This window comes from Mytilus californianus, unplaced genomic scaffold (assembly GCF_021869535.1).
Source record: "Mytilus californianus isolate M0D057914Y unplaced genomic scaffold, xbMytCali1.0.p SCAF_3, whole genome shotgun sequence".
NCBI lineage: Eukaryota > Metazoa > Mollusca > Bivalvia > Mytilida > Mytilidae > Mytilus > Mytilus californianus.
The window spans coordinates 129939383-129964762 of NW_026262679.1; the positions used below are offsets into that span (position 1 = coordinate 129939383).

Here is a 25380-nt window from a genome sequence, read left to right on the forward strand (position 1 = left end):
CCATTTTGTTTATTTTCTTTTGTTTCCTCTTCTGACATCGGACTCGGGCTTCTCTTGAACTGAATTTTACTGTGCGTATTGTTATACGTTTACTTTTCTACATTGGCTAGAGGTATAGGGGGAGGGTTGAGGTCTCAAAAAACATGTTTAACCCCACCCCATGTTTGCGCCTGTCCCAAGTCAGGAGCCTTTTCCTAAATTTCTCTTTTTTTTTCTCCAGATCCCACCTTTGTTGTCCCCTTGATTTCATTACCCCAATTTTTATAATCCTATATCCAACATCCCCTTTTTGTAACCTCAACATCACCCCTCTCTATACCCCACTTTGAGGGCTACTTGCAAGATTCATTTTGATCAAGATGAATTTTATGCCCAAAATTATCAGCCTGATATGGAACAGGATTAAAGTTTCGTGATTCCTGTTAAAAAAACAAAACAGTTGTGACTTTCTGTTTACATTACGAATATAAAATGGGAGCGGACGAGCTACAAAAAATATAATAGTATCAACAAATGGGCAATCTCGATAAATGTTTTAATCAAATTATTTAAAATTTCTCAAATTACGACAAGAGTGCGCACGCTGAAATGTCTCGCCTTCTTTACTTATCATTGATATTATGTTGAGGGGGTCGGATGGGTCCTGATCCCGAAATCCCGGGCTTAAAAACATGAAATCCCGAGGTCCCGAATTAAAAAATAAACAGCTGCGCCATGAGCGCATGATACGCCCTTCGTCTTGTGTGGAATAATCATAAATAGTTTCTGAGATACAGCGTGACATATAAAAACCCACCTTTTTTAACAAAAAACTCAATAATAACTCTAAACCAAAATTTTGAATCATCACCAAAAAGTATACAGATCTTAAGATAAATATAACTTAGAAGTGTGTAAAGTCTTAAGCAATAATCATAAATTGTTTTGGAGATACAGCGTGACATGTGAAAGCCCCCTTTTTTTTTAACAAAAAAACTCAATATTTCTAAAACAAAATTTTGAATCAAAACCAAAAAGTATACAGATATTAAGATTTATATAAGTAATAAGTTTGTAAAGTTTAAAGCAATAATCATAAATCGATTTTGAGATATGGCGAGACATGTTAAAAACCCCATCCCCCTTTTCTACAAAATACTCAATAACTCAAAAACAAAATTATGAATCATCACCAAAAATTGTACAGATCTTAAGATTTATATAACTAATAAGTGTGTAAAGTTTTTAAGCAATAATCATAAATCGATTTTGAGATATGGCGAGACATGTTAAAAACCCCATTCCCCTTTTTTACAAAATACTCAATAACTCAAAAATAAAATTTTGAATCATCACCAAAAATGATACAGATCTTAAGATTTATATAACTAAAAAGTGTGTGAAGTTTTAAGCAAGTATCATAAATCGTTTTTGAGATACGGCGCGACATGTGAAAAAAAAAACACACCCCTGTTTTAGTTACAAAGTCCTGTAACTCAAAAAGTGTTAATCTTATTTTCACCAAAAAGTATGCAGTTCGTTTGACCATCATAAGGAACAACTGTATTAAGTTTCATGAAATTTGGATGAGTCGTTCTCAAGTTACGGTGCGACATGTTTACGGCGGACAGACGGACGGACGGACAGACGAACGGACAGACGGACGCCGGACATTTGTATACCATAATACGTCCCGTCAAAATTTTGACGGGCGTATAAAAATTAAATCCCGACATCGTGGAATTTGAAAAAAGAAATCCCGGATCCCAAAAGGTTCAATCCCGAAATCCCGAGCTTAAAAACACCCGATCCCGACGTCCCGAAAAAGGTCCTGCCCACCCTCTATGTTGATAGTTCTAAATATAAAGCTTTACTACAACTATCATATAAACTTAACATGGTCCAAGAAAATGAGGTCAAGGTCATATAAACAAAACAAGAAATACATGTACACCTTACAATAAATCACTAAGTATAGTTGACCTATTGCTAATAGTTTCTAAGAAACAGACTTAACCGAGAAAACTAAACACTGACTAATGAACCATAAAATTAAGGTCAAGGATCTGAACCATGGCAGGCAGAAGTGTACAGCTAACAATTCTTCCATACAGCAAATATAGTTAACCTATTGCTTATAGTTAAAGAAAATCAGACCAAAACTAAAAAAAAACTAAACACTGAGCAATGAACAGTGAAAATGAGGTCAAGGCCAAATAAAACCTGCCAGACTGACATGCACATCATTTAATATTTCCATACACCAAATAAAGATGACATATTGCATATAGTGTTAGAAAAAAAGACCAAATATCAAAAACTTAACTTTGACCACAGAACCATGAAATTTGGTCAAAGTCTGATGAACACAACCATGCTTGACACATCTATACCATTTCCTCTATTGTTCAATAAAATATCGTCATTTGATCTCGATGGATAAGCCAACGCGTTGTGACTCAGTATAGATTGGTTGATCCGACATGTCTACTAGATCAGTATTCGTATCAGAGGCTCCTCTGATTCTACCTCTATTCCTACCATCATGCCCACTAGTTCTGGTATATTTTGGTGGTATGCCTGTGTTGTTTTCGAGAATTCTTCGTATTAATGACAATTAGAAGGAATTAAATGGAACAGTATTTATATGGAACATGATGTTGACGTTATTGACGAGAGCGTAGTTAGATTACGGTACAAAAGTGGAAAGTTCTATAATCGCAGAAGAAGCGTGTTAAGATCGAGTTGCAATCGGATAAATCGTGCATGTATTGTTGTTATGAAAACGTGATTAGCGTAAGAAGAAAAAATTCCACAACTGTACAACATCAAATCAGAAATTATATAAAAACAAAAGGGTACTTAGTTTAATAGATATAAACTAGTCACCATAGTTTCATCATAAACTGCTGAAAGCATTTTTTATTCATTATCCGAAAAAAATGAAAAAGCCTCATTTTTTTATGAATAAGACTGCATAACTCCAAAAATGTAAATGTTTCATAAAAGTTGGTAAAAGTGTTTTTGAGTTATTGTCCAAAAACTGGGAAAATTCCCCTTTTTTCAATATAAAAATTCATAACTGAAAAACGTAAAATCTGAAATTTATAAAAATTGAAAGGTAGCTTAAGTCAACAGATATGAACAATTCACCAAAGTTTCATAAAATTTTGTGAAAGTGTTTATGAGTGATTGTCCGAAAACTGGAAAATCCCCCCTTTTTTAAGCATAAAAATTCATGACACGGAAACGTTAAATCTGAAATTTATAAAAATCGAAAGGGAGCATACGTCAATAGATATAAACAATTCACCAAAGTTTCATTAAAGTTGATGGAAGCATTTTTGAATTATTGTCCTAAAACTGGAAAATCCCCCCTTTTTTAAGGATAAAATTTCATAACATGGAAACGAAAAATTTGAAATTTATAAAAATTGAAAGGGAGCTTACGTCAATAGATATAAACAATTCAACAAAGTTTCATAAAAGTTGGTGGAAGCGTTTTTTATTAATTGTCCGAAGTGTGGACGACGGACGGACGGACGGACGGACAACGGTATACCATAATATTTCCCGTCTTAGACGGGCGTATAAAAACCAATAAACAAGTTATAAAAAAGGCTAAACACATAGTACAGATACAAGCGTGCTCGAAGTTTGTGATAGTTAGTTCAAAGCGAATAACAACCTATAAACCATCATGTGTCTGTGCCTACAAAATCAGTCAGTACAATTGCAATGGATTTTGACCAAAAAAAATACTGTAATTTTATTATCGACACCTGTTACGATTATAAATCAATTATGTATCAAATATATCGACAGTTAATTTTTTTATCAATTTTTTTCTGTAAGTTAGTATTCTCAGCAGAATCTCTATTAAAACTATGGCTTTATAATTCTCTTCATACCTTTTATCTATTACATCGCAACACGACGATTTGATATATACTGATATGAACAGAAAAAGATGTCGCTTACACGGCAGCGAAATAACAACCCAACTAAACACATTACCAAAAGTCTCTTGCGAAGCACTTATATTGTATTCAACAGAAGACAGGTGTCTCTATACATATATTATGTCAACTTCCGAATCGTTTGAAAAGTATGATATACCTTAAGCAACTATCAAGTTATTTTTGAAAGTCACACTGGAAGTACATTCGCTTGCACAAACTACTTATAAATAAGTTAAGTACTATAATAGAATAAAAAAGAAGCTGGTAGCCTTAGTTCGTTTTGTATATATATTTTTTTTTTATTTACGTTTATTAATATGTTTCAGAATTTAATGTGACGTTCATTTTCGATGAACTAGTACTCATTTGTGTAAAGGGTCCAACTGGAGCACGACCTCCGGATTTTCTCGCTGTATTGAAGACCCACTAGTGGCCTTGGGCTGTTTTTGCCTTTTGGTCGGGTTGTTGTCTCTTTGTCCAATTCTCGTTCCTATTCTGACAACAGAAAGGAAAGTTTGATTTTTATTTATAATTCAGGGGAAAGTAATTAGTATGAAACAGTTGATTTTACCCTACAGTGGTTAAAGTTCCATAACTCTCAAATATTGTCACATAAAAAGGAGAGTAATGACTGCTATGCTACCAAGTATATGAACTTTCTGCCATTTACATTAAGTTAAACCTTGCACAATTATATTTCCGTAAGCGTATTACAAAATGATATGAAACAATATTCCAAAACATCGTTCCCTGCAGAGAAATAATAATTATAAAAAAAGGACCATTATATCACGGCCGACACTCGGCTAACCGAGAAATTGGTCGGTTAATCTATATTGAGTATGCGGCTATATGGGCGGTTGGTCTGTTAATCGGGTCAGTTATACGTCTGTTAAGAGTAAAACGCACAATTTAAATGTTCATCTCTGTTAAATATACAAATTGTTGGCATATTATAAGAACCAAATAAAAAAAGAAAAGTGTCTGACAAAATGATATCTATCATAGAACATTTTCCACCTGTAAAAACATTTCATAGTCTGCGCAAACTTCAGTAAAACTAAAAGGCATCGCGCAAGTATGTGGTATTTATGCTTATACGCATAGCAATTGTTTTAATAAAAGGCGAAACAAACAATTTTAGATATCATTTAAAGGACACAAAATAGTACTTTGGTTCTAAAAAATAAATTGATATTAGCAAATATTTCATAATTGTAATATAACGTGAGTAATACCACCTTTTAGTGACTATTAGGGGAAAAAGTCTGTTAATGGGTTGGACAATTAAAATTGTGTCAGTTAAGAGTTATTTAGCCACGACAATAGTTTTGCTACCTTTATAATTTCCCATTAAAAAAGTTAAGAATGAGATGTACTTGAGTAAAAATAAATGACAATACGGTGCAACAGTATCCTTGTAGTAAGAGCATTTTTATTTTGACTTTCTTTGCATTTTATTGAAAGGTGTGTCACTGCAATATAGCGTGATATGGATTGACCGCTGGAATATGCCTGAATTTATTATTAACGTTTTCAATCAGCCTTGATTTTTGTGTCTGTTCAAAGAAGCACGTTCAAAAATCCGACTGAAAGTGTCTGTCTTATACAACACCGGGTACATATAACGTGTTGTCGTTCTCATATGGACATGATATTTGCCACTGGACGTTAAACCATAATTCGTCAGCATCATCCAATTGGTTCTTTTGTTCTATTACTTAATCATATTTTGTTTACAAAACATTCTAAAGAAGTAAATGGAAAGAAGCGAATGCAGCTATATTTGATTATCTTAAGTTTTAATTCATTTTATTCCGTTTCGTTCCTTTCTACATAAGTGCAGAGGAGAACTGCAGTTGTGCGCTTGTAAAATTCTAGCATTTGTCACCAATTTGAGTACATCGCAATCCGTTACTGTTTCAACCACCCCCTCCACCTGAAATTTTGTTTTGTTTGCACTTTACAATATTTACTGAGCTATCAGATTCAGCGGTTGACAGGAGGCCAATGTTTATCGGACTCCAGTCTCAAACAACATAAAGTGATATACAGTAAAAAAATTGCAAAACATTTATATAGATATCGTTGTCTATACTATTAATTTAAGAATAAGGAGATGTGGAATAAATGCCAAAATTGTTTTAACAATCATCTTGGAGGGTCTAAATAGTAAAAAGGGGTGTTTCATGTCTGTATTCGTAAACAATTGTTATTTTTCTCTCTTTTTTAGCAATGCATCACTCTCTACTGTCCTTATCTATTATTCTATATTCTGCGTCTCCATACAGATTCTCGTGTATACCATGAGGGTCCGGATTGGGGGTGTTGTTTATTTCTGTATTCTTTAAATTGTTATGTCACTTTTCTCTACATTTTATTTATTTTTCTCATTATTTTTTCTCTATTCTTTGTATTTTAGCATCCCAATATATTTTACTTACTGATGTTTAGTTACATTACGACGTTTATATCTGATATAAAAAAGCAGATGTGGTATGATTGCCAATGAGACAACTCTCCACAAGAGACCAAAATGACACAGAAATTAACAACTATAGGTCACCGTACGGCCTTCAACAATAAGCAAAGCCCATACCGCATAGTCAGCTATAAAAGTCCCCGAAATGACAATGTAAAACAATTCAAACGAGAAAACTAACGGACTTATTTATATATAAAAAAAAAATGAACGAAAAACAAATATGTAACACATAAACAAACGACAACCACTGATTTACAGGCTCCTGACTTGGGACAGGCACATACATACATAATGTGGCGGGGTTAAACATGTTAGCTGGATCCCAACCCTCCCCTAACCTGGGACAGTGGTATAACAGTACAACATAAGAACGAACTATAAAATGATGTATATACTGGTTACCAATGTAGATGACAAATTGGTGTCATTCATAACAACGAAACAGAATTCACATGATATATGCGACCATTCTTGAATGAAATTAATATTACTTTAATATTACACTTTTTGAAACCATTTTTATCAATTTCCAATTTCCATTGTCTAAATTTATGTTTCATTGTTCATGTGTTGTTTCCGTATATTTTAGCCACTCGTCTCGAGCCTACCCATTTGATCTGATAACTTCCCATAAAGCAATCAAATTATATTTTCATTGCCATTCATAACTCTTAACAGACCAAATAACAGACCGGGTTTTATACATCCGACCCATTAACAGACCAGGTTTTTAACCGCCGATATAGCCGTATACTCAATATAGATTAACCGACCAATCTCTCGGTTAGCCGAGTGACGGCCGTGTATATACGTTTGTTACAAATAATTAAGAGCTGGATTGGTTGATTGTTGGTTGCTAAACAAATACTAGGTAGAGGAAGCGAAATAAACTAATTATAACTTTTAGTTTGTTATCATCATTATTATAGGAAACCCAAAAATCGAAACAATAAAAGAAACGGGAAAAACACGGTCAAGATTTTAATAAAACGATGAAAAAGTAAGTTATGACTGACAGCAAATTGAATAAGAACCACAACTGTAATACATTCATACAAATTAATAGCAAGGGATACTAGTAGACAGGTACAGAAAAAGAAAGTTACTGTTTTAGAATGTTTGTAGGGTTCAAGTCCCTGTCATGCCATTTGGGAGTAGTAAAGAACGATACCAAGATAATGATATATAAGAAGAAAGCGACATGACTCACTAGAAGACGATTTTTACACACACACACACACACACACACACACACACACACACACACACACACACGAAACTTGTACAATGACAAAAGATTTATCTATTTTAAAATATCAACTTTTTATTTACCTTTCTTTTGACTAGCAAATAAAAATTAAGGCTATTCAAAAGAGATGTTTTATGTCATATATTTATGTTATAAAACGCAAAATCCATGACCGATCATGGTAACAGTCACAACAGCAGAAGGAATGTAGGATGAAAAACTTCAATCAAATAGTTTGGGGTGGGAGAGGGGGAGGGGTGTAAAATTGCTGCGAGTTTTATTTATCCAAAATCGATTTTACATATATCCATATTTTACAATCATTTTTTTCCCAAATTAAGTTAAGAAAAGGGGGGGGGGGGAGGGGTGTCAGTGAAAAAACTATGTGAATTAAGTTTTTTATCCTACATTGAACTTTTGATGTCGCCCCTTACTTCTTGGCCTTGTGAAAGCGTCGGCGATGTCCATAATACGCTGTCATCATTGCAGAAGTTGAAACACTATGTATTTCCGTTGGTGACCTACATGTAGATGAATGTCCTAATAAAACTATAAAAAGTAGCATTCATATTTCAATTTAAAAGGAATAAATGAGGAAGTAAAATAAAACAAATCAATAAATCTGAAATCAGGGGCTTCGAGTAGAGGATAGATTATGTAAATTATGCAGCACTGAAGTTGAAATTCATTTTCTTCTTCAGTGTCCAGTTTTAGGAAATAAAAGATCTGAATATATAAATATGGTTAATGTCATCTGAGGATAATGTTATAATTAAAAAAGTAAGTTTATTATTGTGTACTTTATTCAAAGAGAGAAATTTAATTCTAGATACAGTTTAGTCACCGGTAGTTTGTCCATCTACTAGTATATTATATTGTTAAACAATATAGATCATGTATATTATTCCTGTAGAAATTATTCTGGTGAAAAAGACTTGATTTTGTTGAATTTTTAAATAATGTAATCACTTGTATGAAATTGAACTTAATTGTACTGCTCAAATTATTTAGGGGGTGGGGGTGGGGGGGTGGGGGGGGGTGGGGGGGGGGGGGGGGGGCTGGGGGGAGGGGGCCGGCCCCCCCTTTTGTGGGGAAAATTTGGTTGATTATATAGGGAATCACTGAAGCATGCATGACTGGCGCGGCCTCCCTTAGGTCAGTCAGTGCCATATCCCCACCCCCCCCCCCCCTTATGAAAAGTTCTGGATCCGATGCTTTACCAACTCTAGCCTCAGACACGGTGATTCCTTTGCTTGATAAATGGCCTGTCATCATTTTCAGACCGTATGTGGGTCCAACCTGAAAATAACACACACTATGCGCACATCATATTTTAAATGTAACTACTAGTATATGTTCCATGTACATGATGTATATGGTTCGGAATACGTTTGTGTCGATCTGTGTCGATCTTTTTTTTTTTTTTTTTTACTTTTTTTTTTATTTCAAAAGAAGATTGTCACTGACTGAGACCCATATTTTGTGTCGACATATTTGTCCTATAATACTCGTTTTGCTTTCACATATTAAAGATGTAAAATCATATTGAATAAAAGGTAATAGAATGTACATAAACCAGAACTTCATGGGAACTGTTTATATTTGTTGAAATACTATTCACATAATTATGATATATTCTTTGCTACATTTTTTTTTTCGGTAAAAACAAAAATAAGAAGTCATTCATCCTTCGAAATATACATTTACCACACATACATGCATGCAAGTTACTTTCATAATTTCTTTTATAAGATGATGCTTATTTGATATTCTGCGACAGAGAATTGTGAATATTATAAGCTTGGGAAAAACAAGTTTGCATTAAACAGATTCAAAATTAGGAAATGCTGTACAATGCAGAAAAATACAAATTTGAAAACAAATACTAGCGCAGTGATCAGAATAATATAACATCTACACCCATCCCTCCCCACCCCACTCCACCCGCGAACCCTCCTCCTTGAACATGTACAGAAACTGACATGGACAATATCTTATATTCTAATATTTTCCCTTCTTTTCTAACATGTTTTACACATTCAGCCACGATATGGTTTAATGCTCCTTCGTCTACTCCTCATCGCCTAATAATTCCATTTTCAGAACAAAAACGGCTTATTGTTCGCGCTGATACATGCTTGATTCCTAAAGAAGTCAAGTATTGAGAAATGTCTTGGTGTGTTCTTCCGTCAAGTATCATTTGTTGAATCAAACATCGATGGTCTAAAAGTTCTTCCATTCTTACAACATGTACATTTGTACATGTATGTAAACAGGTGACTTCTTCACTTCGAGAGAACTAAATTAAAGATTTCAACCCTGACAATTCAAAGAAAGAAAAGACAAAGATAAACAAAAGTCAGATAGATAGACAGATAGATAGAAAGAATGAATGACAGATTGATAGATCGAAAGATAGATATAAACATGTAGCTACAAAGACAGCTAGATATATAGATAAAAAGAAAGAATGATTTTTTGTGGTCATTATCGTACTTGTCAGTGTACCATTCTTGTTCGGAATTTGTTGATACCACACATAGTTCACACACACACACACCTTAAAAAGATCTTCAAGATATTGCGCTTAAAACAAGAAAAAAGAAAACGGAAATAGTAAAACATTTAATAAAAAGTGTCAACAATTTAAACATTTAAAACGCCTATATTGAAACAAATACATTTCGTTCTCATTATTAGACATTTAAATAATAAAAAAATTTCAAATTTGAATATTGCACAGCAAAATGAAAAATGAAAAATTGGAGCATTTTTCATTTTTCAATATCAAACGTCAAATTGAAAAATGCTCCACGTTGGAGCATTTTTCATTTTTCAATATTTGAAGTCAAATTGAAAAATGCTCCATAATAGAGCATTTTTCATTTTTCAATATTGTAAGTGAAATTGAAAAATGCTAAAGGTCAGCATTTTCAATATTTGCTTTTAAGAATTAGATTGAAATATGTTTTGTTTTCTAAAACAAGCAAATACAAATGTTTTAATATATTTAAACTTTTGACAAAATAAAATCATTTTTAACACAAACTTATTGATATTTGTTTCAATATCTTCGTGAAATCAAAAATATAATTTCATGAAAATAACAATTTTCAAATCTCATAGAGAAAATGGTTTTTCGAAAGTGACTTCAATAGATTTTTGTTACATTTTTCAAACCAACTACCTTTAAAAGTTGCAGAGCAATTTGCAAAATCTATTTTTCATCTTAAAATGAAAAATGGTTGGCGTGAATGTACACGGACGGATACTCTACTAGAATCAATTTATTTTTTCGCGAAGATTCGAGTATTGACTGAGTTTTTACTTCAATTCAACTCCAATACCTTCTTGAACTCAACGCCTGTTTTGTTGGTTCTTTTAGTCAAAATGAAATATTCTAAAATATAGGGTTTTAGATAATTGTAGATATAAAACGTTTACCATTAAGTAAGAGCAATAATGAAGTCAATGGATTGTTTAGGGAAACTCCAAACATAATTCCAATAAAAAGATATAGGTGTAATTGGATAATATGAGAGAATACAGCTAAATCTTCTTAATTCTATTAAGGGGTTTATGAGAAGTTGCAGATGCTTGACTGGTTACCCTATATAATGCAAAGGCAGAGTTGATTTGTCAAGGAACACCCCAAAATAAATTGAGATGAAATACAACTGTAAAAGTACACAGTACGTGTGCAGTTCTATTGATAAGATTCGGAGAAACTTTTAAAAAAAAGTAGTAATGTGTATAGGCTTAGTTGCAAATTCATAACAGGAAATGGAAGAACGAACAGGTTGGTTCGTGTTTCGCAATTATTAGTTTTTATGAAGTGTATTGTTGAGTTGTTTGTTTGTTTCATAGATTTTAGTTTTTTTCCCATACTTTAATTGGTCTCTCGTCCACTAATGAGTTTTGGTTCCCCCTTATAACTCTCGACTCTCTTTATAGTATTGAGATCTAAAAAGTTGGCCTTCTAACAGTTTTTATAACCTGAAATCACCCCTTTTTGGTTGGGTTCGTGTTGCTTAGTCTTAAGTTTTCTATGTTGTGTTATCTGTACTATTATTTGTCTGTTTGTCTTTTTGTTTTTTCGCCATGGCGTTGTCAGTTTGTTTTCGATCTATGAGTCTGACTGTCCCTCTGGTATCTTTCGTCCCTCTTTTTTATAGGATTATTCTACGTAAAGCGAATTTGTTTTTATACTTTGTTTTTTGACAAGATCTTATATTGTTTTAAGATACATGTTGTTGTGTTAAGTAGGTATAAAATATTAAAAAAAAAACGCTTTATAAATCTAATTTGTCTGATGCGTTTTTACGGATGTACCTTTGTCAGGACGCACAAAACCAAACAGAATCATTTGAGGACCTGTATGACCAAAAAGAAAAAAAAGAAATAGTAGCGAAATCCATCGAAGGTCAACTTTGCCTGAAGGAGTTGAAATCTGACATTATCAAGATGCAATATTTCTTGATTGACAACATATTTGTTACGTTTGGAGGACATGTTTTTCAACAAACAATCGGCATTTCTATTGGAACCAACTGTGCCCCTCTTGCCGACTTGTTCCTTTATTCATTTGAGGTTAACTTCATACAGAAACTTCTTAGGAAAAAGGAAAAGAAGTTAGCAGTATCCTTAAATTTTACTTTCCGCTATATAGATGATGTTCTCTCACTAAATGATTAAAAATTTTGTTATGATGTTGAACGCATCTATCCCATCGAACTTGAGATAAAGGATACAACAGATACAGTTAAGTCTGCCTCATATCTTGACCTACATCTAGAAATTGACAATGAGGGTCGGTTCAAAGCAAAACTTTTCGACAAAAGAGATGATTTCAGCTTCCCAAATGTGAACTTCCCATTTCTATGTAGCAACATTCCAGCAGCGCCTACATACGGAGTATATATCTCCCAGTTGATACGATATTCCAGTGCTTATATTTTCTACCATGATTTGCTTGATAGAGAGTTGCTCCTCACAAGTAAGTCTTTAAACCAAGAGTTCCAAGTGGTGAAGTTGAAATCATCCCTTCGTAAATTTCACGGACGCCATCACAAGTTGGTTGACCGTTATGGAATATCCGTTTCACAGATGATAGCAGATATGTTAAAAATGTCGTAACTACAATCCCGTCCCCTTTTCCTCGAATGTGACCTAACGAATCATAATTATTACCTGGTTTGTACTAACATGAGCAACACGACGGGTGCCACATGTGGAGCAGGATCTGCTTACCTTTCAGAAGTACCTGAGATCACCCCAGTTTTTGGTGGGGTTCGTGTTGCTCAGTTTTAGTTTTCTATGTTGTGTTTTGTGTACTGTTGTTTGTCAGGTGGTCATTTTTTTTTCGCCATGGCGTTATCAGTTTATTATCGACTTATGAGTTTTAATGTCCCTTTGGTATCTTTTGCCTCTCTTTAGATTTTTAATCATTTCTAAATTATAGAAAAGGAAAATTAAAGGTTTGTCATAAATCATGTCAGTACCGGAGTATTTACCACCGAGTATAAGTGCCCCTAATAAAAGATATTGAAATCATCCCTCCGTAAATTTCACGGACGCCATCGCAAATTGGTTGACCGTTTCATAGATGACAACGGATTTGTTCCAATTGCTTTGAATGGGACCTACCGAATTAGACTTATAACCGGGTTTGTACTAACATGAGCAACACGACGGTGCCACATGTGGACTTCTTACCCTTCCGGAGCACCTGAGATCACCCAACATTTTTGGTGGGGTTCATCTTGCCGTCTTAAGTTTTTTCAATGATGTGTTTTGTGTACTGTTGTTAGTCTGTTTGTCTTTTTCTTTTGAAGTCCTTGCATTGTCAGTTCATTTCGAAGTTATGGGTTTGAATGTTCCTTTTGTATCTTTCGCCTTTCTTGTACAGAAAAGCGCGTTAGATGCAACAAACTTATAAAGCGCTATTTTCATTTTTCTAGCACTAAATCGATACCACTGCTGGTAGACTGTTAGTCCCAACTTGGTATTAGCAGCCTTTTAGTCGTTGCTTCGGTACAGACATGATCAGTAACATACTTTTGCAATTAAATTGAGAAATTAATATAGAAATTGACGTACCAACTCTCTCAGTCAAAGTTGACCTGGTTATCATTTTAGGCTTTGTTTGATCAAAGAGCTCTGTGCGTGTTTATGATAAGCTTAATTAATCAGCTAAACATCTTTGGCTCTCAGGTATTTAAGTTATGAGCGTTGATTTTGAAGGAAACTCCAGAAAAGCGCTTTTGACAAAACAATTGATGTTATAAATAAGTGTTTTTAATTTTTTTTACTGTCCATGTGTACCTTTTCTGGAAGAATAAATATTTTCTTGTTCAGCAGTATACTCAAATTTCTAGACTTTAAGTTACAAATACATTTACAGTACTATAGAAAAATAGAATAAAGATGCATATTAATTTCACAAATTTTATTTGAAAAAGTAAAAATCTACGGATGGCTGATGTCATGTTTAGATGTTGTAATGTACTCCTTGTGTCCTCAGCATTCTTAATATCCTGTAAAATAAAAGTAATGTCAGTTAATTTGAAAATATTATGTATCTTTACAATATACAAATATCATAAAAAAAACACTGCTCTTTTTCTATTATGTTTAGAGCTACTTCATTATTTCGATATAAAAAAGCTAAATATTGCTGAACATGAAAATGTACTCACTGTAATCGTTAATCAGATTCATATCGACCCCTACCTTTTTGACAGTAAATGTATGGGATGTACATCTTTAAACAGAAATAGAAACTCGTAAGCTTGAAAGTTCGATTGGTAAATTTTCTGTATCATACAGATATAATCAGAGTTAAATCTCTCACTTAAATAAAAGATTAAGTGAGTTTTTATTTTCTCCATCATCAGACAAATAATCGAAACATACCTAGCTGACTCCATCTTGAATTAGATCTCCATCCTAAATTAGATCTCCTTCCTGAATTTGTTCCCCATCTGTCCAACCGTCCTAATCCACTGTCAAAATGACTGCTTCTGTATGGATCATATGAGCCGTATCCAGTAGCTGCTCTTTTGTGTCCTACAAAAGTTATTACAATTATCATATCTATTCTACAATTAATTCACGTCGTAGTTCAGAATATTTTGGTGCTTTAAAAATACATGTTAATTATTAACCTATTGACGCACTTTCATCTTATGCTAATATGTAAGCTTTTTTTATCAACTTTACATCTGAAACAAAGTATATTGGGAATAAAAATGCAACGATAGTGTATGAAAATGAACACTTTTAGAAAGAAATACCCAAATAAATGTACGGAAGGTGTTACGAATACTTTTGTTAGTAAAAATACATCATTTGAAAAAGGGTACTTCAATTGAATTGTAAGTATCAAGCCAAAACGGTTGTTAATGAAGCAGTGATAATGAATATTGGGAATCAGTATATATAACAAGGTATAAATGTTGTAAAATATTACTTCGATATCCGCCATTTAATCCCCCTGTCAGATGTCCGCCATTCCAACCACTATTCCATCCATTATTCAGATTTCTACTATTCCATCCATTATTCAGACCTCTAGATCCGAGCAAATCCCATGATCTCTGATTTCTATTGTATGTATCATAACCGCGAGCAGTGGCCAAAGTAACCATCACAGCAAACAAAATAACTACGACTAATGTATTCATGGTTTCTATACAAAAAAAAGATTAATTACATCAAAATTATTATATTAAAATTAATTTGTGATTTAAACTATATTCACGCTACGACCGGAAAAAATAACAGTTTATAGAAAAATGTTTACACCAAAATACTAATGAAAAGGCTGCATTGCAAACAATAAGATACAAAAAAAGCCACTCATATTTAAAGAAATTTTGTTAAACTCATTAATTTGAAAAGTTACATAAAATCTAATACACAATTATCTCTTATCTTCCTGTATCATTAAAAGACCAAATTGAGAAAATATATTAAACAAGAATGTGTCCATAGTAAACGGATGCCCAACTCGCACTATCATTTTCTATGTTCAGTGGACTGTAAAATTGGGAACAAAACTTTAATTTGGCATTAAAATTAGAAAGATCATATCATACGACACATGTGTACTAAGTTTCAAGTTAATTGCGGGACAGACGGACGGACGAACGAACTGATGACATACGCACAGATTGAAAAACATAATGCCCATAAATTCGGCATAGAAATATATCTAAATACAGCAATACATGCCCTTTCGGAGTAAACTTTTCATAAAGTTATGCATTTAAATTTAAGATATTTCACTGCAAAGTGAAGACGCATATTTATTTAACTATCATATAGATATCAGATTGGAAAAGCTAAGATGATAAAAATTATCAAAAGTGATAGAAACAAATAAGGTAAATAACTAACCTGTGTTTTGTTTTTCGAAAGTATTTGAAGATGGACAAGATCAGATGTGATAGAGAACACTGAGAAAGCATTCCACTTTTATACTATTTTGATTAAAGGAAATACTGCTCAATGGGGGATTTTTTTTTTAAATCCACAACCACACACATAAAAAACTACGTAGATTTAAATTAAACAATCACAGGTTTAAAAGGTTACTACTATGACTAGCATGTCAATGTCATTTGCTAGAGGCTACGTCTTTTATGTTAAGTTTATGGACAGATCTATCATATACAATTTACATTATGCAAATCATTATGCATTCTATCTAACAATAATAGGAAAATATAAACAATTAAAACATTTAGAAACAGATTTTTTCAGATCAGTATGTAGAGTATTTAAAAAACAAAGATAGATATAAGAAGATGTGGTGTGAGTGCCAATGAGACAACTCTCCATCCAAGTCAAAATTTATAAAAGTAAACCATTATAGGTCAAAGTACGGTCTTCAACACGGAGCCTTGGCTCACACCGAACAGCAAGCTATAAAGGGCCCCAAAATTACTAGTGTAAAACCATTCAAACGGGAAAACCAACGGTCTAATCTATATAACAAACGAGAAACGAAAAACACTTATGAACCACATCAACAAACGACAGCTACTAAAAATCATATTCCTGACTTAAGACAGGTGCAAACAATTGCAGCGGGTTTAAAAGTTTTAATGGTACCAAACCTTCACCCTTTTTCTGAAACAATAGTGTTACATCACAACATAGAAAGACACACTATAAAATATCATATATGTTTGCCTCATGTCTGTTACCTGGTCACGCTCTTATATTTTACAATGGATTCGTAAATATTTATACTATTGAAAAGAAATCAACTATACATAAAATTGCACACAAACTTGCAATCATTGTATAGATGTGCAGTTATCTTAATTGTTCGATGTGTCAATGCATAGTCACTTAATATTCAATCATTAACCCAAAACATTCTATCGATATAAATCTAAAAAAAAAATCCAATTTAAATAAATGATTTTCGAAGCCCCGTGTAAAAATAGAAATAAGAAGATGGGGTATGATTGCCAATAAGACGACTCTCCACCAGACACCATATGACATAAAATTCAACAACTATAGGTCATCGCAAGGCCTTCGACAATGAGCAAATCCCATACCGCATAGTAAGCTATAAAAGGCTCCGGAATGTAAAATGTAAAACAAATCAAACGAGAAATTTAACTATTTTATTTATGAACAAAACAATTAACGCAAAAATAATTATGATATAAAGCAACAAATCTGTCTGCCAATAATAAGGTTAAAGTGTTGGTTTGAAAGAGGGACGAAAGATACCAGAGGGACAGTCAAACTCATAGATCGAAAACAAACTGACATCGACATGGCCAAAAATAAAAAGATAAACAGACAAATAATAGTACATGTACAGATGACACAACATAGAAAACCAAAGACTAAGCAACACGAACCCCACCAAAACCTGGGGGTGATCTCAGGTGCTCCGGAAGGGTAAGCAGATCCTGCGCCACATGTGGCACCCGTCGTTTTGCTTATGTTATTACAAATCCGGTAAATAGTCTAATTCGGTAAGTCACATTCGTGAAAAGGGAGGGTAGTGTAGTTACGACATAAGGAACATATCCGATATAATCTGTGAACCGTTTTTTCTATAACGGTCAACCAACTCGTGATGGCGTCCGTAAAATTTACGAAGGGTTGATTTCAACTTCCCCATTTGGAACTCTTGGTTTAATAGCTTCCTTGTGAGTAGCAATCCTCTATCAAGGAAATCATGATAGGAAACACAAGCCCGGGAATATCGTATCAATTGGCAGATATATACTCCGTATGCAGGCGCTGCTGGAATGTTGCTACATAGACATGGAAAGTTCACAATTGGGAAGCTGAAATCATCTCTTTTGTCGTAAAGTTTTGTTTTCAACCGACCCTCATTGTCAATTTGTAGATGTAAGTCAAGATATGAGGCAGCCTTAACTGTATCTGTAGTATCCTTTATCTCTAGTTCGATGGGATAAATTCGTTCAACATAGTCACCAAATTTTGTAGTATTTAGTGAGAGAACATCATCTATATAGCGGAACGTAGAGTTAAAGGATATTGCTAACTTCTTATCTTTCTTCCTAAGAAGTTTCTGTATGAAGTCAGCCTCATAATAATAAAGAAACAAGTCGGCAAGAAGAGGGACACAATTGGTTCCCATTGGAATTCCAAGAGTCTGTTGAAAAACTAAGGTAGTGTACTGCATATTAAAGTTTGGTCACAACAACTTGCAATTTAAAAATATGTTCATAACAAGGTCGAATGGACACATATTCTGTTTTGTATTACTAGATATATTAGCTTGTGTTGACTATGTTATTGCAACTGTATGGATATGTTAAGGAAGATTCTTAAAAAGAAAAGCCAAGATATTTTGTATGTAAATACACAAAGCTGACCTGATTATTTTGTATTATAAACTTTGTAACCATAATATATTAATATTTGAGGTATTCTAAGCATACATTTGACTATAATAGACCACGTGAAGTCAGAATGAAACTCCTGTCATTTCATTGAGATCAGTAAGCTTTTGTCACAGAAAAAGCCAAAGTATTATGTTTTTTCATTATTTGTTTAATCCCGTAAACCATTTCCTACTTTTGCGTTGATCAGATTTGAAATTATTAGACGGTAGTTAAAATAAAGATAACATTTCTTAAAAAGTTACCTCTCTTGTTTTGTAAAATAATTATAAAGGTGATAACATTCTTTTTCATGTTTAAATATTTAGGAATATGATAATACTATTCTGGTGTTCAGGCAATAAACTCAAAAAAACATCACATCAATCCAGATGAATAAGGGTTTAAAGAAGGATTGTTTATCGTAAATTATTAACTTTATCACTCACTAAATGAAAACTAAAATAATTAGCATGTTCTTGATTGGTTTCTATTCTATTCAATTTAAGCTTTAATCCCTTGTATTAAATATAAACCATAAAGGTTTGATCATTCTATAAACGAAAAGTAATCTCTGAATGAATAATCATTATGTTTCATGTGATAACATTTATTTCATAACGCAAAGGAACAAAAGCCAAATAAAGGTCAAAGTGCCGTAACTAATTTTAGTGTAGGAAAACGTATGTAAACTTAAGCATATTATTATCTAATTATTAATTATATATCTTATGATTAAATAGTTTCTAGTCAAAGATAAACTTTTTAACAGTTATTGTATTAATGCAAAACATCATGATTATATACTCCTTTCTTTATTTTATGTCTTAAAAGTTGTTTGCATGTGAAATGCTGAATAAATAACAAAATATATCATACAAAACAAACATGAAGGCTTTTAAAACAAATATGAAACATTAACAAATAGTATTAATGTTCATGTAACAAACTTATAATGGTGCAATATATGGGCATGAGTGACTTACACAATATCCGTAACAGATTGAAATTTAACGTATATGAGCTTATATCACTATATCAAAACATTTGACTTTTTCTTCACTTTACACAAGAATTCCCAATTCCGAATTAAAAGACAAATTGAAAGAGTTGATCCTGCTTTGTTTCATAAAAAGAATGACCTACGTAGATACAAGTTTCTTGTCTTAGGGAGGTGTAATGGTACTTTGTAAAAAATCACTCTAATTCAAACAAAATCTTCTCTGAAACTGTCATTATCAAGATGCTTGATTTCTTGATTGACAACATATTTGTCACTTTTGGAGGACGTGTTTTTCAACATTTAATCGGCGTTCCCATGGGAACCAACTGTGTTCCTCTTCTTGTCGACTTGTTCTTTAATTCAAATGAGGCTGACCTCATACAGGAACGTCTTAGGAAGAAAGATAAAAAGTTAGCAATATCCTTTAACTTCATTTACGCTATATAGATGATGTTCTCTCACTACATATTTCAAAATTTGATGACTATGTTGAGCGGATCAATCTCATTCAACTTGAGATAAAGGATAAAACAAATACACTTACGTCTGCCTCATATCTAGACTTACATCTAGAAATTGACAATGATGGTCTGTTGTAAACAAAACGTAAAGACAAAAGAGATGATTTCAGCTTCCCAATTGTGAACTTCCCATTTCTATGTAGCAACATTCCAGCAGCGTCTGCATACGGAGTGTATATCACCTAGTTGATACGATATTCCAGGGCTTGTATTTCCTTTCATGATTTCTTTGATAGAGGGTTGCTGCTCACAAATGAGCTTTTCAACCAAGAGTTCCAAGCAGTGAAGTTTAAATAGTCCCTTTTACGGACGCCATCACGAGTTGGTTGACCGTTATGTAATATCTGTTTCAGAGTATATGTTCGAAATGTCAGTCACCTACCGAATTAGACTTATTACCGGGTTTGTACTATCACGAGCAACACGACGGGTGCCACATGTTGAGCAGGATCTGCTTACCTTTCTGAAGCACGTGAGATTACCCACGTTTTTTGTGGGGTTCGTGTTGCTCAGTCTTTAATTTTCTATGTTATGTTTTGTGTACTGTTGTTTGTCTGTTTGTCTGTTTGTCTTTTTCATTTTTAGCCATGGCGTTGTCAGTTTATTTTCGACTTATGAGTTTGAATGTCCTTTTGGTATCTTTCGCCTCTCTTCTTTGAATATTTACATTGATTAAACAACGCATACTGTCATTAAGAACTGGGGATAAACTGATGTTTGGTGTGTAAAAAAAATCAATTTGGCGCATATAGAAGAATTCTTGTTTTAATGAACGAGCATCGAAAAAATTAATAGAAATGCATAACTTTATCCTGCTGTTACAGCAAAAGAGAAGAAAAATGCTTATGCGAAATTACCAAATATATAACAACATTATAAATGCAGGAGATATTCTAAAGATATAAAATAAAAGTGGGACAACACGCATGGAGTACAAAATGTAAAATATAAAAATATTTCGAAATTATTCACTCGCAATATTTGTAATAACAAAGAAGACTTCAATCACATGAGGGGTCGCTTAATGGATACTCTCAACATTATTGCGAAGCGAATCATTCATCTAAATAATGGTGAGTTAGATCTTAATTGCCCAATCTTTAAGGCGGAGGGTACATTTTTTATCGAGACATCCATATACTTTTAAACTCTGAAGATATAGGATCAAGTTTTATTAAATCAATTATGTCTAAATCTATTTCGATTAGAAATATACTTTTTTGATCATTTACCTTTCATCATAATAAAAAAAAGGGGTTATTCATATCAAACCAAATCTGTTTTTGAAAAAAAGTGAGGTAGCTCTTTATGTATAATATACTTATGGACAATCTTAAGGGTTTTCTTAGTTTAAGGGGTTTTCTTATTTCTATTGTATTTTTAAAACAAAGTTTTATTAGATTGTTTGCTGAATCATTGTAATGAACATTGAAATTTCATGACAATATATATTCGGTGTGTAGAGAATGTACAGCGATTGCCATATTGTTTCAGGTGTTTGTTATTGTTTAACAGGTATAATCACACATATGTAATAGCTGGCAAATTCCCTAAATATATCGATGTTCCCACATTGTCAAATATTTATAAATCACATTTTGATCCCCAGTTAAACACATATTAAAATATGTTATTTAGTTTAAATATGTCTACACGTAATTAAAAAAGGAGCATCGAACGCAAAACACTGAACAGTTTACATTTGAATAAGACTTGTAGAGGGTATGAGTTGTAAAAAATGATTACAACAAACGGATGTGATAAGACAGCCATAGGCGGGAAGAAAGTCTATAAGAAAAATTAATATTCTACATCGAAAGGGGCGTGAAATCTATTTGGAGAAGTCATTTAAGGAAATAAAAAGTAAACTTTTAGAGCCATCGGATTAGACAATGATAATCCAAGTTTGTACACGCAGACAACATCATATAAAAAGATTGGCCAGTTGTTGTCCGTTCGTTTGATGTGTTTTATCATTTGAGTTGGCCATTTGATTAGGGACCTTCCGTTTTGAATTTTCCTCGGAGTTCAGTATTTTTGTGATTTTACTTTTTACTACAACCAAGTCGATGTCAAGTTTCTTCCTAGAAGAAACTTTACTGCTGGTGGATTATTCCCCAAGGGCATCATTAACTTGGTAGCTTTATGCATGATGAATACAAATAATACGAAGAACAAACCAGCTGGGACGTCGCCCGGGCTACCAAGGTCCTCTCTTCTTGCACGGAACACTGTAGCATTTGATTTGTGTGTTCCCCCTGATTTGACGTATGTTCAGCCAGAAGGTAATTACTATTTTCAAAATTCAGATACTTTTCATAAATTAAAGCCATGTTGTGTCAATATTTTCGACTGTTTAAAGACACCTGCTACAAGTGAATCAACACCTATCATTTCTTCTTGTAAACATAAAAACGGGAAAAGGAGCACGTGTAAGACATGTGATATGTTAATCACGACTCCTGATTTTACCAGTAATTTAACAGCTAAAACATATTATACTAAATCTTTCGAGCCTCTGGACTGTTCCACTGACAATGTCGTGTACGGAATCAAATGATCTTTGTGTGGACTACTTTATGCTGGTGAAACTCGACAAACTTTGCGTAAAAGAATGAATCAACACCGGTCTGATAATAAAGATCCGCAATTCAGGGTTCTTTATAACCATTTTAATCAATCGGACAATGATCCTCCTTTATCTATGAAAGTACGCATCATCGAGAAAATTTATCACCACACAAATAGCCCTGTACTAAGTACTCCTTTCCGTAAAGATAGAGAAAATTTCTGGATAAGGGAATTAGGGACTGCAATGCCATATGGTTGCAATGATAATGTCAAAGGAGTAGGAAATTTGTCAAGTCCTGCCAGCAGTGATGTTAATGTAATGAGTTTATTTAATACTACCTTACGACAACAACGTAGTCATGGGCAAAAACATTACCATCGGCGTAATGTAAAAAAGTCTTCCAAATCTAGATCGCCCTCTGGGAGCTTTGGTGACCTTCTTTCTCATCTTCATCATCCACTAGGGTTACATTACATTAGAACTATTCTTTTTTTACTGCCTGTTAATTTTCTTAAATGTTTGAGAGAATATGCACTTAAAAGAAGGCATCAATACATTTTCTTCAATATACAGACTTGTCACTATAATTTGTGATGTAGCGCTTTTCCGTCTTTTCAAACCAGTAAGATCGAAACCGTTACATGAGGAAAAGAGGAAATTCCTTCCTGTTCATTTTATCAAAAGAGGAATTGATGTAATCAACATCTGCAACGTTCTACATCACAAGGAGGTAACATCTGAAATTCCTATTTATTTTCAAAACCAGTCTGTTCCTATTGTATCCTACAGTTTCACCAAAACCACTGCACCTAAAGTATTTAATTATAAACAAGCATTGCAGGACATTGACTTAGAACGATACCTAATCAACCCTCTGACATGTGACTGTTCCCACTCGCCTTATAATTACAGCTACTCTGGCCATGTCATTACTGGGGATCTAAACATAATTCAACATGAAAATCTCCGAAAGGTGATTTCTCATGGTCCTAAGTTTAGAGAACCCCAACACATTAATTGGAACCATAACTTCAAAATAATTATGGATTCCATTGAGGACTACGCCAGAGCATTGGCTAAACGAGAAGAAGTTGAACTGGACACTTTGTCAGAATGGGTCAAAACTATCAGGTCTCTGATAAAACGTCGCATTTATAAGTTGAAAAACTGTGTGAATGATTGACCAAAGTCCGTTTTCAGAGACAAAAGGGCCGTGAAATGTCTATCATCTCTTCATGATAAGTATGTTGTTGTTCCTGCGGACAAAGCTTCAAGTGATACTGCCTTTGTATGTAAATCGTATTACTACGAATGTCTTGTAAAAGAATGAGGAATACATGAGCACTCAGGTAATCCCACATACAATGACATATCATTTGACAAGGATGAGATTTTGGCAAATCAAAGGTCCTTCATGGCTTCAATGAACATTACATTGAACAACAAATCGGAGAATTTACCTTGTTTGTATTGGATACCTAAGCTTCACAAAATTCCGTACAAACAACGGTACATTGCCGGCTCATCTGCATGTTCCACTAAAGAATTGTGATTTAGATTGACTAGAATTCTGTCCGCAGTGAAAGAGGGTCTTCAGAAATACTGTGAAACTGTTTACTCGCGTAGTGGTATTAACCATATGTGGATTCTTAAAAATTCTAAAGAACTTCTGAATATTTTTAAATCTCGGTCTTTTTCTGAAATTAGTTCTATCAAAACTTTTGATTTTTAAACCCTGTATACCACCATTTCCCATGTGAAATTGAAAAATCGCCTGATAGAAATAATCCACAATGCCTTTCAACATAAAAATGGTAGCATACGCTATAAATGTATTACTTTGGGATATCATAAGGCATATTTTGTTAATAGTGAACAAAAGGGTAAAACATGTTACACAGAGGAACAAGTGATCAGTATGCTGGAGTTTCTTATCGACAACATATTTGTTGAATTTGGAGGTAGACTTTTTCAACAAATTGTTGGCATTCCTATGGGAACGAACTGTGCGCCTCTCCTTGCCGACCTCTTCTTATTTTCATATGAATCGGAGTTCCCTCAGACACTTGTCAAAAACAAAAAGATCAAAGAAGCCAGATTATTTAATTTCACTTTCAGATATATTGATGATGTTCTTTCCAGTAACAATCCGAACTTTTCTGATTGGGTTCCATTAATATATCCCCCAGAACTAGAAATTAAAGAAACAACAGACACGGCTTCCTCCGCCTCATTTTTAAACTTATAACACGAATTTGACATACACAGTCATCTCAGTACCAGAATCTATGACAAACGAGACGATTTTAATTTGAAATTATCAATTTCCCCCACCTTAGTAGCAATATACCAACTTCACCTGCATATGGGATATACATTTCCCAACTTATTCGATATGAAAGAGCTTGCAGCTCCTACTCAGACTTTGTAAAACGTCACCAGTGTCTGAGCAGAAAGTTGATGAACCAGGGGTATGTCAATGAACGTCTCGTCCTTTTTCATAAATAGTTCATCGGAAGGTACCAAGACCTTGTTGATAAATATTCCATATCAACTTCCAAATAATACATGATGGTCTTGATGTATAGATTCTGCGTACTGACGTTGCTTATCATCTTAATAACGTGTTATATTGTTCTTTTATTTGTCTTTGTTCTATTATTAATATTACTTTTACTGTTTGGTCTGTTTTCTGTGATATCAATTTGACGTGGCTCGGTACTTAT

General features: G+C 33.5%; 1 protein-coding gene across 4 annotated transcripts in view; it reads right to left on the bottom strand.

Annotated features, from left to right (window-relative positions):
• The window catches only part of LOC127736219 (uncharacterized), a 73718-nt gene that overhangs the window by 10418 nt on the left and 37920 nt on the right, over nucleotides 1–25380 (bottom strand). The window contains exons 3-4 of one of the 4 annotated variants that reach the window (XR_007998863.1): nucleotides 15147–15245; nucleotides 14600–14743 (exon numbers count right to left, since the gene is read on the bottom strand). Coding sequence is in view for 2 of the 4 variants with exons in the window: in XM_052246806.1 (XP_052102766.1) it covers nucleotides 15147–15245 (99 nt within the window). In the remaining 2 variants the exon portion in view is untranslated. Of the gene's footprint in view, nucleotides 1–14108; nucleotides 14212–14599; nucleotides 14744–15146; nucleotides 15246–25380 lie in introns of those variants that run through there. The other 3 variants (XR_007998864.1, XM_052246806.1, XM_052246805.1) reach the window with 3 other exon arrangements.